The sequence below is a fragment of the Antechinus flavipes genome, chromosome 3, assembly GCF_016432865.1.
Source record: "Antechinus flavipes isolate AdamAnt ecotype Samford, QLD, Australia chromosome 3, AdamAnt_v2, whole genome shotgun sequence".
NCBI lineage: Eukaryota > Metazoa > Chordata > Mammalia > Dasyuromorphia > Dasyuridae > Antechinus > Antechinus flavipes.
In genome coordinates this window covers 630,599,079-630,613,525 of record NC_067400.1, presented here as the reverse complement: position 1 = coordinate 630,613,525, position 14,447 = coordinate 630,599,079, and the positions used below count along the sequence as shown (strand labels likewise).

General features: G+C 43.8%; 5 protein-coding genes across 9 annotated transcripts in view; all 5 read right to left on the bottom strand.

The window, feature by feature from the left end:
- The window catches only part of LOC127556748 (zinc finger protein ZFP2-like), a 605,234-nt gene extending 596,602 nt beyond the window's left edge, over window positions 1-8,632 (bottom strand). Inside the window, exon 1 of one of the 2 annotated variants that reach the window (XM_051990145.1) lies at window positions 8,486-8,632. The gene's annotated coding sequence lies outside the window, so the exon portion shown is untranslated. The remainder of the gene's footprint in view (window positions 1-8,485) is intronic. The other variant, XM_051990142.1, reaches the window with a different exon arrangement.
- The window catches only part of LOC127556768 (zinc finger protein 883-like), a 116,502-nt gene that overhangs the window by 13,979 nt on the left and 88,076 nt on the right, over window positions 1-14,447 (bottom strand). For both annotated transcript variants that reach the window (XM_051990184.1, XM_051990185.1), the window contains 2 exons: window positions 6,267-6,406; window positions 2,547-2,673 (listed from right to left, as the gene is read on the bottom strand). In XM_051990184.1, the coding sequence (XP_051846144.1) occupies window positions 2,547-2,673; window positions 6,267-6,299 (160 nt within the window). In that variant the 5' untranslated portion in view covers window positions 6,300-6,406. The remainder of the gene's footprint in view (window positions 1-2,546; window positions 2,674-6,266; window positions 6,407-14,447) is intronic.
- Window positions 1-14,447, bottom strand: part of LOC127557668 (zinc finger protein 436-like) — a 134,937-nt gene that overhangs the window by 33,492 nt on the left and 86,998 nt on the right. The gene's annotated exons all lie outside the window — the stretch shown is intronic.
- Window positions 1-14,447, bottom strand: part of LOC127556769 (zinc finger protein 665-like) — a 572,139-nt gene that overhangs the window by 473,709 nt on the left and 83,983 nt on the right. The gene's annotated exons all lie outside the window — the stretch shown is intronic.
- The window catches only part of LOC127556765 (zinc finger protein ZFP2-like), a 217,840-nt gene that overhangs the window by 119,410 nt on the left and 83,983 nt on the right, over window positions 1-14,447 (bottom strand). The gene's annotated exons all lie outside the window — the stretch shown is intronic.

The following is a 14,447-nucleotide window of genomic DNA, read 5'->3' as shown; positions in this document are numbered from 1 at the left end:
AGCAACAGCAAGATTTGTGATGATTAACAACAATCTACTTGGGGGGCAGCTAAGTGGTACAGTGGATAGAGCACCAGCCCTGAAGTCAGGAGGACCTCAATTCAAATCTGGTCTAGCTGTGTGATCCTGGGCAAATCACTTAACCCCAACTGACTTAGCAAAAAAAACAAAACAAAACAAAACAAAACAATAATATTCTTGGTTCTTCTTAGAGCTTCAGTGATCCAAAGGCAATCCCAAGAAATTTTGCATGGAAAACATCATCCACTGAATATAAACCAACACATTACGGTCACTTTTGTTTTATCTTCTGGTTTCTTTGTTTTCTCATGTTTTTTTCCTTTTTTTAATAATACATGTTTATTTTCAAAATATATGCAAAGATAGTTTTCAACATTCAACTTTGAAAAACCTTGTGTTCCCAATTTTTCCTCTCCCTTCTTCCATCCCCTTTTCCTAAACAGCAAGTAATCCAATATATGTGAAACATGTAATCCTTTTATACATATTTCCACATTTATCATGCTGCATAAGCAATATCAGATCAAAAAGGGGAAAAAAATAAGAAAGAAAGAAGAAAAAAAAGCAAGCCAACAACAAAAAAGATAAAAATACAATGTGATCCACATTCAGTCCTCAAAGTCCTCTCTCTGGATGCAGATGGTGCTCTGCATCACAAGTCTATTGGAATTGGTCTGAATCACCTCAATGTTGAAAAGAGCCATGGCCACCAGAGTTGATTATCACATAATATTGGTATGTGCAGTTTTCTCTTGGTTCTGCTCACTTCACTGAGCATCAGTTCATGTAAGTATCTCCAGACATTTCTGAAATCATCCTGCTGATCATTTCCTACAGAACAGTAATAGTCTATAACATTCATACACTATAACATATTTAGCCATTCTCCAACTGATGGGCATCCATTCAGTTTCCAATTTCTTGCATTACAAAAAGGGGTGCTACAAACATTTTTGCACATGTGTTTCCTTTTCCCTTTTTGTCTTCATTTTTTTCCCTGAACATGATTCATATATAAGTTAAAAAATAAATATACATATGTTAAAAAAAGTTTTACATGTAAGTGGGGAAAATAAAAATTAATAAAAGAGAAAAATATACCATTATCACTTTCACCTACAATTATTTTAGCCAATTTGAGAAGTGTAAAATGATATCAAAATTGTTTTAATTTGTATTTCTCAATGATAATGAAAAATAACTTAGAGCACTTTTTTCATATGATTGTAAATAGTTTGAAATTCTTTATTCGAAAATTTCCTGTCTATATCCTTTTAACCACTTGTGAACAGGAGAATGATGTATTCTTTTAGATTTCATAAAGATCTTTGCATATTTGCGATAGGAGAACTCTTAAGAAACAGTCTAGAAATTTTTTTAATGTTTTCTTACATCTGATCTTAGATACATTGCTTTTATTTGTACAAAACATTTGTAATGTAGTGTAATCAAAATTATCCATATCACACTTCACTCAATTCTCTATCTCTTGTTTATTTATAAGTAGTTCACCAAACCATAAATGTAATACATAATATGTTCCATGACCGTCAGATTTTCTTGTAATAACCCCTCTTAGATTTAGGTAGTTTATCCACTTTGATCTGATTTTGATAAAAGTTGTAAGTCATTGGTGTAAGCCCACTTTCGGACATACTTTCCAGTTTTCCCAAAAATTTTTATCAAAACAGGAATAGTTATTACAAAATCTCAAGTCTTTACATTTCTCAAGTACAACATTATTTACTTGCTGTTACAAAATGTATGTGTATTCTGTTCCACTGCTCTACTTTTCCATTTTTTAGCTAGTACCCAATAGTTTGGATAATTGCTGCTTATAATAAATACACTTTGTGATCTGGCTCTGCTAACTTTTCTTTCCTTTGCATGATTTTTCATTGGTTCCTTTAATATTTTTACTACTATGATTTTCCCAATAAATGCATCTTTTCTAATTTAGTAAAATCAGTTTGGTCTTTTGAATGGGAAAATCAAATTAGGAAGACAAACTAATAGAGATAAAATTGTCCTTATTAGATTGACCCTACCTATGCATGACCAATTATTATCTCTTCAATGACTTTTAATATTTCTTGGTGTCTTGTAAAATAAATTCTAGGGTTTTTTTTAAGTTCTTTTCTGCCTGATGTTTATGAATCTCTTTCATTTTCAAGCAAAATATCTTTTCATAATTTTCTTGAATTCTTTGTACTACTTTTCTTTTTTTTCCCGCTAATATTTCCTTAACTCTCTTGATTTTTTGAAGGGTTTTATAAATTCTGCTTTTTAAACTTCGTGTTGTTCCTCTGATAATATATCCATTTCAATTGGAATGGTATGGATGATTCCAATTGAAAAGATTACAAGGCAAGGCCACAGTGAATGGAGAACTGATGTATACAGAAGACTTTGCAAAGCACACAGCTCCTAAGACTGAGATGTACCAGAGTATGGATCCATTCTCTCTTGCTTATACTAAGTGACCTGATCATTAACTCTAAGAAAAGACAAGAAATGGTCCTTACCCAGGGACAGCAGATTCTGGACATTTTCCAGCATGACCTCCTTATAGAGCTCCTTCTGAGAAGGGTTCAGGAGCCCCCACTCTTCCTTGGTGAAGTCCACCATAATATCCTTGAATGTCACCAACTCCTAAACCATGAAAAGTCACTTGATTTAGAGGTGAGACTCCAAAATTTATCTAGTCCAGACTACACAAGTGTCATAAGTGACATATTAAGAAAATTCTATGAAGATTTTGGAAGAAGTTGAAAAGTATTTTATATTCTGGGGGCAAAAAGCTGAAAATTAATCAATGAGAAAAGAAAAAAGTAAAGGAATGATTTAGTAAATTTCTTTAAAACCTAAAATAGTCTTAACTAAATGAAAGCAATACAATAATCCTAAAGAGATAACAGTTTCACTCTGGCCACAAATGAGGGCTATGGGACTGCTTCCAGCCAAGCCAACCAGCATTCCCTATTCATTGAAGGGCTGATTTGATTGACACTGAATAGAATGGGTCATGGTTAAAGTTATCTATTGTTTATGGAACATATTCATTTATTTCAATTTTGAATTATTGAAACAGAGGAGTCACTCTATGGGGAAGTGAAGGTTTCCTTCCTTCTTTAAAAAATGGAATACTTTATCAACCAGGGTTTGGAAATTGAGCAAATACATAAAAAAGACACCAACAGTTTATTTCTAAAAAAGAAATTGTTTCAGTGTCATGTAAGAACTCTACAACATTGCGGATCAAGGGTCAAGAGAATGAGTAAGAAGCAGACTCATGGCTCTCATACAAGAAAGTGCTCACAACTGCACATCCTTTGATATCCTGAAAGGCATCATTATTTTCCAACCTACTACCTGTAGGACCCATGCTTGAAAAATGTACTTGGCAGTTGATGCTCCTTCCATTTCATTTGTTCCAAATTCCAGGAGAATAATAAGATTGTTCAAGATTTTTCAAGAGTTCTTTTTTGGGAGGCAAAGATCTTTCTTACAGATACATTTGACTCAACTACCTGTAAGGTATATTTCACTTTTAGCTTCCATTCTCTTATTGAATTTGTGTAATCAAAATGATATTTTCTTATTTTCTACATTCCGAGACCTTTAATAACAATTGTATTTAAGAAAAGGGTTCCATTTTGAATGAAGCCTGTGTTGAGTTGAGATTACAAGAGCTTAAACGTTTTATGACCATAGATGATCTACCAGGTGGAATTTGAGAATTTAATCAAATCACTTCATTAAATTCTTTAGACAATGACTCAAGGCTGTTAGGATTTTTAAAACTTGGCCTTGTCCCAAAGTACCTATCTGCTAAAAGCTAAAGAACTTCCTACATAAGGAGAATTTATAGTCTCCTTTATACATTTGCTAACAGAAAGCTGTTGAAATAATTACTATTCGTTTTAAAGCAAAATGTACTTAATTTCATTGCTAAATTTGTAAACTTTAATAAATATTCCAACAGTGTAAAGCATGATTTCAGAACATCTAGATTAAAAGAGGATTTACTTTCCTAATGACACCATTGGATTAGCTTTAAGGAATTATTTTTCAAATGACCATACATATGAAGAAAAGAATGATTAGAATTATAGTAACAAATTATTGCCAATCAAATAAAATTAATTCAATTGGAAGATGTATTTAATGGCTTCACAAAGAAAATCATTTAACCATTTATCAATTTGACACCTAGAATGATCGAATTCAGATCCCAGAAAAGAGTTGTTCTTCTCTAATGATGCTCTGAATTATCTTCATATTGCCTAAACATATTGCCTTCATGCTGAGTTTTCAGAGTATTTGTCATTAAGGAATGATCGACAGAGAGAAGTGACGCTATACTATCCTAAGAGGAGAACATGTGGGATTTTCAATAACACCACATAATTTACTGTGGAACAAGCTCATTTCCATCAAAACTAGATTTATAGTGAGGGATGGTTATCTCTTCCAGATCCTCAATTTTCCCAAGAGCCATTTTTACTGGTAAACAAGAATCTACTGTCAACATTTTATTGTGTCCATGAGGCTGAGTGGAGAAAGGGGAAGATCAGGACTAAGGCAAAAATAACCTCTCGGATCCTCTCAGAAAGGTCTTTGCTCACCGAGATCACAAGAGCCTCTTCTGGTTTCCTCAGGGTCGCCCTTTCTGAGCAAACTTTGCCTGGGATTTCTCTTCCCAGTAGAAGCCCCAAGTGGAACTAGGAGTTCTATTGTCTTCTAGAAAGGCAGGAGTGTGCTTGCATTCCCCAGGTAGGTCTGGGCCCAGAGGTCAGCGAGGTCATGCTGGCGACCTGGGTTCTCCCTGACTCCCCCTCCCAGAACCAGAAGTGGTCTTGGGGCCCCCTCCATGCCATGCCATGACTCCTGCTTCCCTCGGCTCTCAGCCCACCAGAGGCCCTCCTGACTGGGGAGACTTCTCTATTGTATAACCCTCACTACCTGACCATCTAGCTGTGACTCACTCCCATTGTTTTTCCTCCTTGAACTCTGGGAAACACCATCCCATCGTTTGCCCTCCTCTCACTGAGGCTCTTAGCTAGCAACCGGAGCTCTTCTGACTATTTAAGCAAACAACACTTACCTACACTAGATTCTATCTGACTGTATTAAATGTCAATGTACTTAATGTGCTCTTCATCCTATTCCTTCTGCTAATCCCTTTCCCACTCACTTCCAGCGCCGTTATTCTGCTTAATAAAGCACTTGGCAAAGGGGGAGTAACTCTGGGACTGTAGAAGCAGCTACAGTTGGTCCTTGGCCTGATCGGTGGGAAAAACCTCCGTAACAAACGCAGCTCTGAATGCACAGCCCACATCGTTTTTTCTTTTCTGAATAATGTCCCTTTTCCTTTCTCTGTGCGCTAATGGGATCTCACCCAGAACTTCGGGGTGAGTCTGGGTACAAGGCAAAATCTAGCGGAGCCAAAGAGAAGTGTGGCTCGGGAGGAGAGGCTGAGTCTGCGTCACCTGTGCAAGTGGGAGACAAGCACGGCCCTCAGCCTCTCCCTGGATATAGTCTCTGGCAGGACCCTGCGCTCCCTACTCTGGGCGTCCCCAGCAAGGACCCCGACACTTCTCACAACAGGATCAAGGGAGATCCTACTTCCAGGGCTCCGGGCCCCTGGCAGATGCCACAGAACCAGCCCCAAAGCCGGGCCGGGCTTCTCCCACCTTCTCCCCCTCCCGGACCCGGGGACCCCGGGCTCTGGCTGAGCTTTGACCAAGACCCTCCATCCCATAACGGGCTCCCAGGGCCTTCTCTCCTGCTGGGAATGTCCTCCCTCCCCCCTGGGCCTCCCGGCCTCCTTCCCATCTCAGTGAAAGTTTCACCTCCTGAAAAAAGAGCCTTTCCAGGTCCCCAAACTGCGGCGCCTCCTCTCTGAGAGGGCCTCTAGTCTACACTGCACAGAGCTGGTGGGGACCCCCTTGATGAGATGTTTGTTGCAAACTGGACTGAGAGCTCAGGGAGGGCAGGGACCCTTAGCTTGTTACCTCCCTTTGTCCCCTCCCCCCGGGGGTGGGCACAGTGCTCGGCACCCGGGAGCCACGTTCTCAGGGCTCATTGATGGGACCTGGCAAAGGAGAAGGACTCAGAGCCCTGGGAGCCGCCTGAGGGGGCAGGAAAGGGGAAGCATCAGGAGGGATTCCTGCCCTGCCGGGGCCCCTCCCTCTGACAGGAGGAAGCTCCCTGGGCTCCCCCTGGGCAGGGGCCGCACTCACCTGGGACGAGGGGCTCCGGCTGCCGGGGGCCATGTCTCTGGTTCCGGGCTTGGGCGCTCTGCCAGCCGGGCGGGGGAGGGAGAGGGGCCCCAGGGAGGGAGGCCGGGGTCTGAGGCTCCTCTGCCCGGGCTGGTGCTGACCTGCCCACAATGAGAGAGAGAGAGCTCTGAGGGCGGGGAGGTGGGGGGCGGCTGCTCCCCAGGAGGAGGCCCAGAGACCTCAGCTCAGAGGAGGAAGCAGAGAGCTTAACTCCCAGAAATTCTGCATCTGGCCTAAGGGGTGTAGGTGGGTACTCCTGCTCCCAGGAGCCCCGCCTACTCTGTCCTGCACCTTTGGGAATGACCCCTCTCCTTCCCAGAATTCCAATCTCCCTGAAAGGGCCCTGACTCCACCTGGGCCCCTCCCACCTGACTGATGAGCTCCCCTCCCCATCTCTAAGCCCCTCTCCCTCCCTTCCCTTCCTCAGCAGGATCTCCCAGCTCTCCCCCCTGCACCCCCTTTGTTCCTCACTAGGCTCCCCAGCCATTCCCCTCCTTCTTTTCCTCCCCCCTCAGGCCCCCCCTTCTCTGCCCCCTGAGCCCTCCACCTCCTCCTCTCCCGGAGAAGTTACTAGAAATATAATAAGCGTGTGAAGTTGTCATTTTTCCTTTCCTCGCGCCTGCCGAGGGCATCCCCAGCCTGGGGGGAAAGGGGGGGAGCGCTTCCTTACTCTTGGCCAAACCCCCTTCTCTGCTCTCCCCTCTATTTCGCATTTATTGTTCCCGGTGTCTGTTGTCGCCCTTCACGTGTCTGTCCCATTTCCCCCCAAATTGTCCTTTTCCCAAAGGCCTATGGGAACTCGTCCCCTCTTTACTTGGAGGCCGCCTGGCTATTCCCAACACCTCATTTGGGTGCTCGAAACCCTCGGCCTTCATGACACGGGCTAAGTTCCGATATTTTCCCCCGGAAAGTGGGGGGTCCAGCGGGGACCACTCTGCTCCCTGAAAATAGGGGGGAGGTCAGGCCTTTTCTGCGGACAATTGTGTGCAAAGTGCCCTTCTGCTTCGGGCTAGGATTGGGGGTTCTTGGGCTCTGTGTCCCCAGCCCAGCAGAAGAAAGTACTAGACTCTCTGGCCGTGGGAACCGTTAAGGAGCAGCTCCCTCCGGACCCTGTGGCCCTGCTTCCATTTCTGCCTCCCCACAGTCTGACTTCGAAATTCAAACTAATGAAACTTTTAAGTTAAGCTTGGGGGAGAAGGGAGAGGGGGGAGGTGTTAGGAGAGGGGAGGAAGAGACTTACTGCCCAGACTGGCCTGATGGCCCCCACTTAGAAGCCCTCCCAAAAATCCCCTTTCCCAAGGGTTGGACTCAACTTTAGTTTCCTTCCCTGTCCTAAAGTCCTCACTCGTGGGGCCCCAGGTGCCGGGGAGGCTGTGGCCCTGTCCCTTTGCCTCGTGGCCAGCGAGGGAGCTCTCCCTAAAATAAGCCGCATTTTAGCTGGAAAATATCAACTTTATCCTCTCGATCAGCAGCCTGGGGGGTGGGGGGAGGGAAGAAGCCGGAGGCCTCGGCCCTGGTCCCCAGAAGCTCTCCTCCCCCAAAGGCTGTAAAGGGGGGATGCCCGGGTCCCGGCCTGAGGAAGATGGAACAATTCAAACCTGTTGTTGCTCCTTATCTCCAGTTTACCCTCCCCCCCAGCTTATCTTCTCTCTCTTTTATTACCCCGGAGCCCGCCAGCCAAGCCCAGACTTTCAATAGCCGGAGCTCGGGCCGGAACCGCCTCCGGGATGGGAAGAGAATCTCTGGGCCCCGGAGGTCCCGGAGATCAGAGACCGCCTCGGAAACGCTTTTCCCCAGAGCGGCCCCGCAGGAGCCCGAGACCCCCGGCAGCTCTCAGCGCTGGGGCAGCGGGAAAGGGGACCCCCCCCCGTCACTGGCCACTGCTCTGGGGACATCCGGGGCCTTCCTCGGGCTGGCTCTGGGAGGTCTGCCTGCCCCCCCCCTCCAGCTCTCTCCTCCAGTCTATTATTTTTTCTCCTTTTTCCTCCTCCCTTTTTCTTTCCCCCTTCCTACATTCCCCCTTTCTCTCTCCTCCCCTTTCACTTCCCTCCCCCCCTTTCCTTCCCTTTGCCCTCATCCACTCCGTCTCACCCCTCCTCCTCCTCCCCTCGCCCCTACCTTTCCCTCTTCCCTCAGTCTCTCCTCCTCCCTCAGGCCCTCAGGGGGAAGCCCCTCCTCACCCTTTGCTAAATTAGGTTAATTGGCTCCAGGCCATGCTCCCGATCCCTTACTTATTCTTGCAAAAAGCTCCGGGCTAGTTCTGTTCCGCTGAAGGGGGCCAGGCCGGAGGCTGGCTTTTACCGGAGACAGGTGCCCAAGCTCTTCCTCTTCCTCCCTGAACATCCTCCCTCCCCCCCCCCCATCCCCGCCCTTTCCCGCCATAAGCCCCGGTTCCGAGATCGGCCCATTTTAAGTACCGAGTTCAAAAGAACGGGCGGCTCTCCCTGGCTAACCTCAGGCAGCCCGTAGTCTATTAGAGGAGCCTCATTTACATGAGTAAAAGCCCTCTGCGGACCCGGAACCCGAGGAACCTGAGGCTGAAGGACCGAACTCCCCGGTCCCGGCCCGCCGAGCCCGCTCCCCTCTCAGCCGAGCTCCCCCTCGGTCCCAATTCTGGGCCTCTTCCCCAGGGTCCTAAAGTCCGTCATTCCTAGGAGCGCTCTCTCGCGCCCTTGCACTGCAAATGGGAATCGGCGCGTTCTCCCCCCCCGCCCCCCCCCTCCGGTCACCTGGTGAGGGGCTCGGGGGCTCGGCCATCCTGCGCCCTCTTCCCTCCCGCCCCGACCGCGCAAGGGCCGTTGGACGGGGGGACTTGCAGGGGCAGTTCGGGGTCTCCTTCGCGCGTGGGGCTGCGAGCGGCCAACCTGCAGCTCTGTCTGGGAAATGAGCCGAGACAGCCCCTCTCCCCGGGCCGGGCCGCCGTGGGAACGCGCTCCTGCGGGGCTGAGAGCTCGGAAACGCGCGTGCGAGTTCTCAGATGCGGGCCTTTCACAGAGGGGAAGGTGGAAAGAATCCCATTCCTGCTCAGTCCTTGCTGGGGAAATTCTTCAGCTTTGAATTGCTTCTATTGTTGAAAGGAATAGCCCGTGTCTCCAAGGGTTAATAACTTTTTCTTTTTCAAGTTTGTTTTAAAGCCAGGAATCCAATATATGGTAAACATGTGCAGTTCTTCTATGTACATTTCCACAAACATGCTACACAAGAGAAATCAGATCAAAAAGGAAAAAAGATGAAAAAGAAAACAAAATGCAAAGAACCCCAAAAAGTGAAAATACTCTGCTAGGAGCTCTAAACATAAAGAATGATATTATAAACAAATTAGAGAACATAGGATAGTTTATCTCTCAGATCTGTAGAGTAGGAAGGAATTTGTGAGCAAAGAACTAGAAACCATAATATATTCCAGGCCTTTCCATCCTTTAACGTGGAAGCTGCGGGTCCTGGGTAATCCCAGTTGTGGCTCCTCTATATTTGAATTGTTTCTTTCTGGCTGCTTGCAGTATTTTCTTCTTGATCTTGTAGTTTTGGAACTTAGCTACAATACTCTTTGGAGAATGTCTTTTGAGGTCTCTTTCAAGAGATGATTGGTGTATTCTTTCAATGATGTTTTTATCCTCTGGTTCTAACATATTAGGGAAGTTTTCCTTAATGACTTCTTGAAAGATATTCTCCAGGCTCTTTTTTTCTTCATGGTTTTCAGATACTCCAATAATTGTTAGATTGTTTTTCCTGAATCTCTTTTCCAGGTCAGTCATTTTTCCAATAAGCTATTTTACATTTTCTTCTATTGTTCTCTTTTTTTTATTTCACCAATTCTTCTTTTTTTTTTTCCATTTCACCAAATCTATTTTTTTAATTTAATTTTTATTTAATAATTACTTTATATTGACACTCGTTTCTGTTCCGATTTTTTTTCCCTCCCTCCCTCCCTCCGCCCCCTCCCCTAGATGGCAAGCAGTCCTTTATATGTTTCACCAAATCTATTTTTAAGAAGGTTTTCTTCTCTCTCTCTCTCTCTCTCCATATAATATATATATGTATAGGGTTTTTTTCATTTTGTAAGGAGTTGTTTTCTTCAGGCAATTTGTGTATTTTCTTTTCCAAACTCTCCTGCAAAGTTTTTACTTCCTTTTCCTATTTTTCTTCTAACTCCCTTTTAAGATACTTTTTGAATTGCTTTTAGTGTCCTAAGAGTTTGAAGTCTGTTCTTCTTTGTCTCCATAATAGGTATCTATGGTCAGAATTCTTTTTGCTTTTTTGCTTATTTTTAAAAAGGTTGAGATCTGTTCCTAGGGTACAGGGGAGATTGTCTGGAGCTTCCACTTACACTGCCTTGAGGCTAGTGTTGCTGCAGGCTTCCTCCTGGGTGAGCTAGGCCTTTTGTGCTGGGGTTTAGGGACTCACTATTTGCCTTTTGTACTTCTTCTGGAAGTCTCATAGCTAGTCTGCTGATCCATTGCCAGCCCAGAGTAGCCAATGCTGCTGTATTTTAGCTAAGAGCCTTCCACTATATTCCCTGCATGAAACCTGTCTTTTCTGAGTCTCTTTGTGCTGGGCCTGTGTTGGGCCACATTCCTCCCCCATCTCCTGCCAGATTGAAACAGACCTTTCCTGAAGTCTTTCCAAGATATTTTCTCCTGAAAATTTATTACACTCCAAATATATGAGTTCTGTCACTCCAAAATCCATCCAGAGGTTTGATCTGATATTGATTCTGAGAGAAGTCAGGAAGAACTCAGGCAAAGTACTGTCTATTCTCCACCGTTTTGGCCTTGCTCCTCATCATTTCTTATAAAACAATAATATACGATTTTATTTAAATACCTAAAGATATTCAGCCATTCCCCAACTGATGGGCATCCATTCTATGGTCTATGTCCAGTTTCAAGATATCTCTTAAGAACGTTGGAACTGACTTGTGGAATTAACACAAGATCAGCGTGCCCACCTCAGAGAAGGTGCAGTGCTCTATAAACAAAACAGAACTGAAGACGCTACATAGAAAGGAGATGCTCAGATTTGAAGAATCCACTCCAAAAGTCACATGGACTATTTGTGCATGACCTGTGGGAGAGCATTCTGAGCTCCTATTGGTCTGATCAGCCTTAGTCAAACACAGTATATACAAACACAGTCATATCATTTTGGTCTTCTTTGAGAACAAAGGACAGCAATCAATCAATCAAATATTATGTAACTTTGGAGAGAGCAATTTTATGGGAAAGAAGTTGAGGTCCAGCTAATAGAGAGTAGGGTCCTATCCATGGCCATGGCTCCCTGAAGCGATGCAGATACTCACTTTGTAAATCTCTTTCAAAAAAATATCAACATTCAAACATATACATGCTCAGACCATTCCTTCCACTCAACGTGGCCTGTCTACTTTTTTGGGGGGGTTTCATTTTTCCATCTAAAATCTTTCCCTTTCATGTCCAACTCAGCTAACAATTATCAGAAGCAAATGAGCTCCAATTCCATACCTGGAGGATGTGTTAGTCTATGCCCTGAGACCCCACTCCCCAGGCCAATAATTTTTACAAGCAAGGTTTCCTCCCTGCCCCCCATTCTTCTTGAGAAGGTAAGCTCCAGGAGCACAAGGAATGACTTAACTTTTAGATTTGTCCCCTAAGTATTTGTATTTTCCTTAACACTAGGCTAGAAACAAGGAAGCATTTCGTAAATGATTTCCATTTCAAAAAAAGTCATTTAACCTCCTCTCTATATCCCTACACTTCATTCTTTATTCTTCTCCCTTTCAATTCTTCCTCTATACAGTTTCATTCTAAGCCCTCCCAGCTCTTCCACTGGGCCCTCAGGAATGCCCATTACAGAAGTATCAACCTTTCCTTAATCTTAAATTTATTTCTCTCCCACTCCTGCCATCTACTAGCTCTTACTGAAACCTGGTTTTCCCCTCCTGACACAGCACCCCCCTCCCCAGACTTCTCTCTCCAGCACTGCCTATACCTTCACTCATTTCTTCTTTTTCCCTTCTTGAGGAACTAAAATGAGAGCACTAAAAATGACTAGGGAAAAACTAAAACGAGTAAATGTATTTCTTAGTCCATTCTCTTAGACTCTACTTCTCAGGCTAGCTCACAAGTCAGGTTTTGAAGGGCTTCCTCAAGTAATGGGATCAGTCTTGTACGGTAATGTATCACAGGGATTATACACTATGAGCATGTGGGATTTGTACCAGCAATGTATATTAGGAAATATTTAGGAAATTATTAGGAATATTTCCTACTATATTATTAGGAAATACCATCCTAGGATAATATTAAGAATATTAAAAATATTAGGATTATTATATTAGAATATAATAATTGGAATTATTATTATTTATTAGGAATATCAGGAAAATATTAGGAAAACTATCAACATAATATACCAAATCAATAACAAAAACAGGAATCACATGATTGTCTCAATAGATGCTTAAGAAATTTTTGACAAAACAGCAACCCTTCTTATTATAAACAGGAGAAAGCATAGGAATAAAGGGAGTCTTCCTTAGTATGATAAGTAATGTCTATCTAAAACCATCAGTAAGTATTATCTGTAATGGAGAGAAGCTAGAAGCCTTTCCAATAAGATCAGGCATGAAAGAAGAATACCATTATCACCATTATCATTCAAGAGCATGCTAGGAAATTTAGCTTTAACAATGAGATGAAAAAGCAATCAAATAAAATTAGAGTAGGAAATGGGGAAAGAAAACTATCCCTCTTTGCAGTTGACATGACGTTATACTTAAACAATCAACTAAAAAAACTGTAAGGGTCAAAGCACAAAGGTCACAGCTCAGGATCCTTCAGGATGCCTCTGGCTTTTTGTTTTAACATCAGTAAGGTTGGGGCCCACCCTCCTGAACCCTGTCCAGCTGTGGGGAGGGGTGGGCAGGGAGGGGATCTCCAGAAGGATCCTGCACTGGAGAGTGGGGCCTTAGGGCACAGACTGACACCCATCATCCAGATGTTGGAGCACAGTGGGAATCACCTTGTTCTTGGCACCTATGGTGGAGAGGAAAGGGAATGATTGGGGTGGAAATGACCCCAAAAGGAGTGTGCACAAATGTGCACAAACCAGCACCCCTGTCTGCACAGATGTGTAAACACACACACACACACACACACCTTTATGTACTTCTGTATCTGCTGAGCTTCCTGGTTAAGCTTAGAGCTCAGCTGAGAATTCAAAGCTTCTTTAGGGCTTTTCAAGGACACTCAAGGATTCTAAGGCCGGGATGACTTTCTAACCCTAGGAACAATCAACCCAAAGGCCAGTTGAGCTGCCCAGTGCTGGGGGAAGGGTCACCCTGTGTAAGCATCCTGGAGGGCAGGTAGGACCCAGTTCCGAAGAGCTTTTCAAAGGAACCCCAGAACTGTTATGGGAGCCCCAGGGATTTCCTGAGTGAGGGTGCAATGAGGTGAACTGAACTTAAGCCCTGTGGGGATCAAATCCCTGTAGATGAGATTTTTTGTTTATATACTGCTTTTCAAATCCCATGTAGTTCCTCAAGTCTTTCCAGATACTTTCCTGCAGAGGTCCCATGAGAGGAGGAGGCTCAGAGGTTGGTGAAGTATTTTCTACCTCAAATGCTAATGGGTTAGGAAAAGGATTCAGGATCCCCTCAGAAAGAGTTGTGATCTAAAGACTGTCACTGTGTTTGAGAAAACTCACATTGAAATGATGGACTATGGTTATTTGGCTAAAGGAAATTTAGTATTTTATGACATGGACCACTAAAGACAGCAAGATTACTTGAAAACCAAGATTAAAGCTCCATGGGTTATAATTTCCTCTAAACCAGCCTCCTAAAGGAAAAGGGTTGAGCATTTACCAACTAGGAGTCACCAAGTGGTTCAAAAAAACCCTGAGAAATGATAATCTAAACAAACTAAACCACTGTAGAAAGCAGGTGTCTGAAATTCATTTTCTTGAAGTCTCTTTAATGTGCACACTGTTATTTGTTTCTAATAACTTTTTAGTAGAATCTCTGAGGTTCTCTAAGTATACCATCATATCATCAGAGAAGAATGATAATTTGGTTTCCTCATTGCCTATTCTTATTCCTTTAATCTCTTTCTCAACTCATTGCCAAAGCTAGCATTTCTAATACAATATTAAATAGTAACGGTG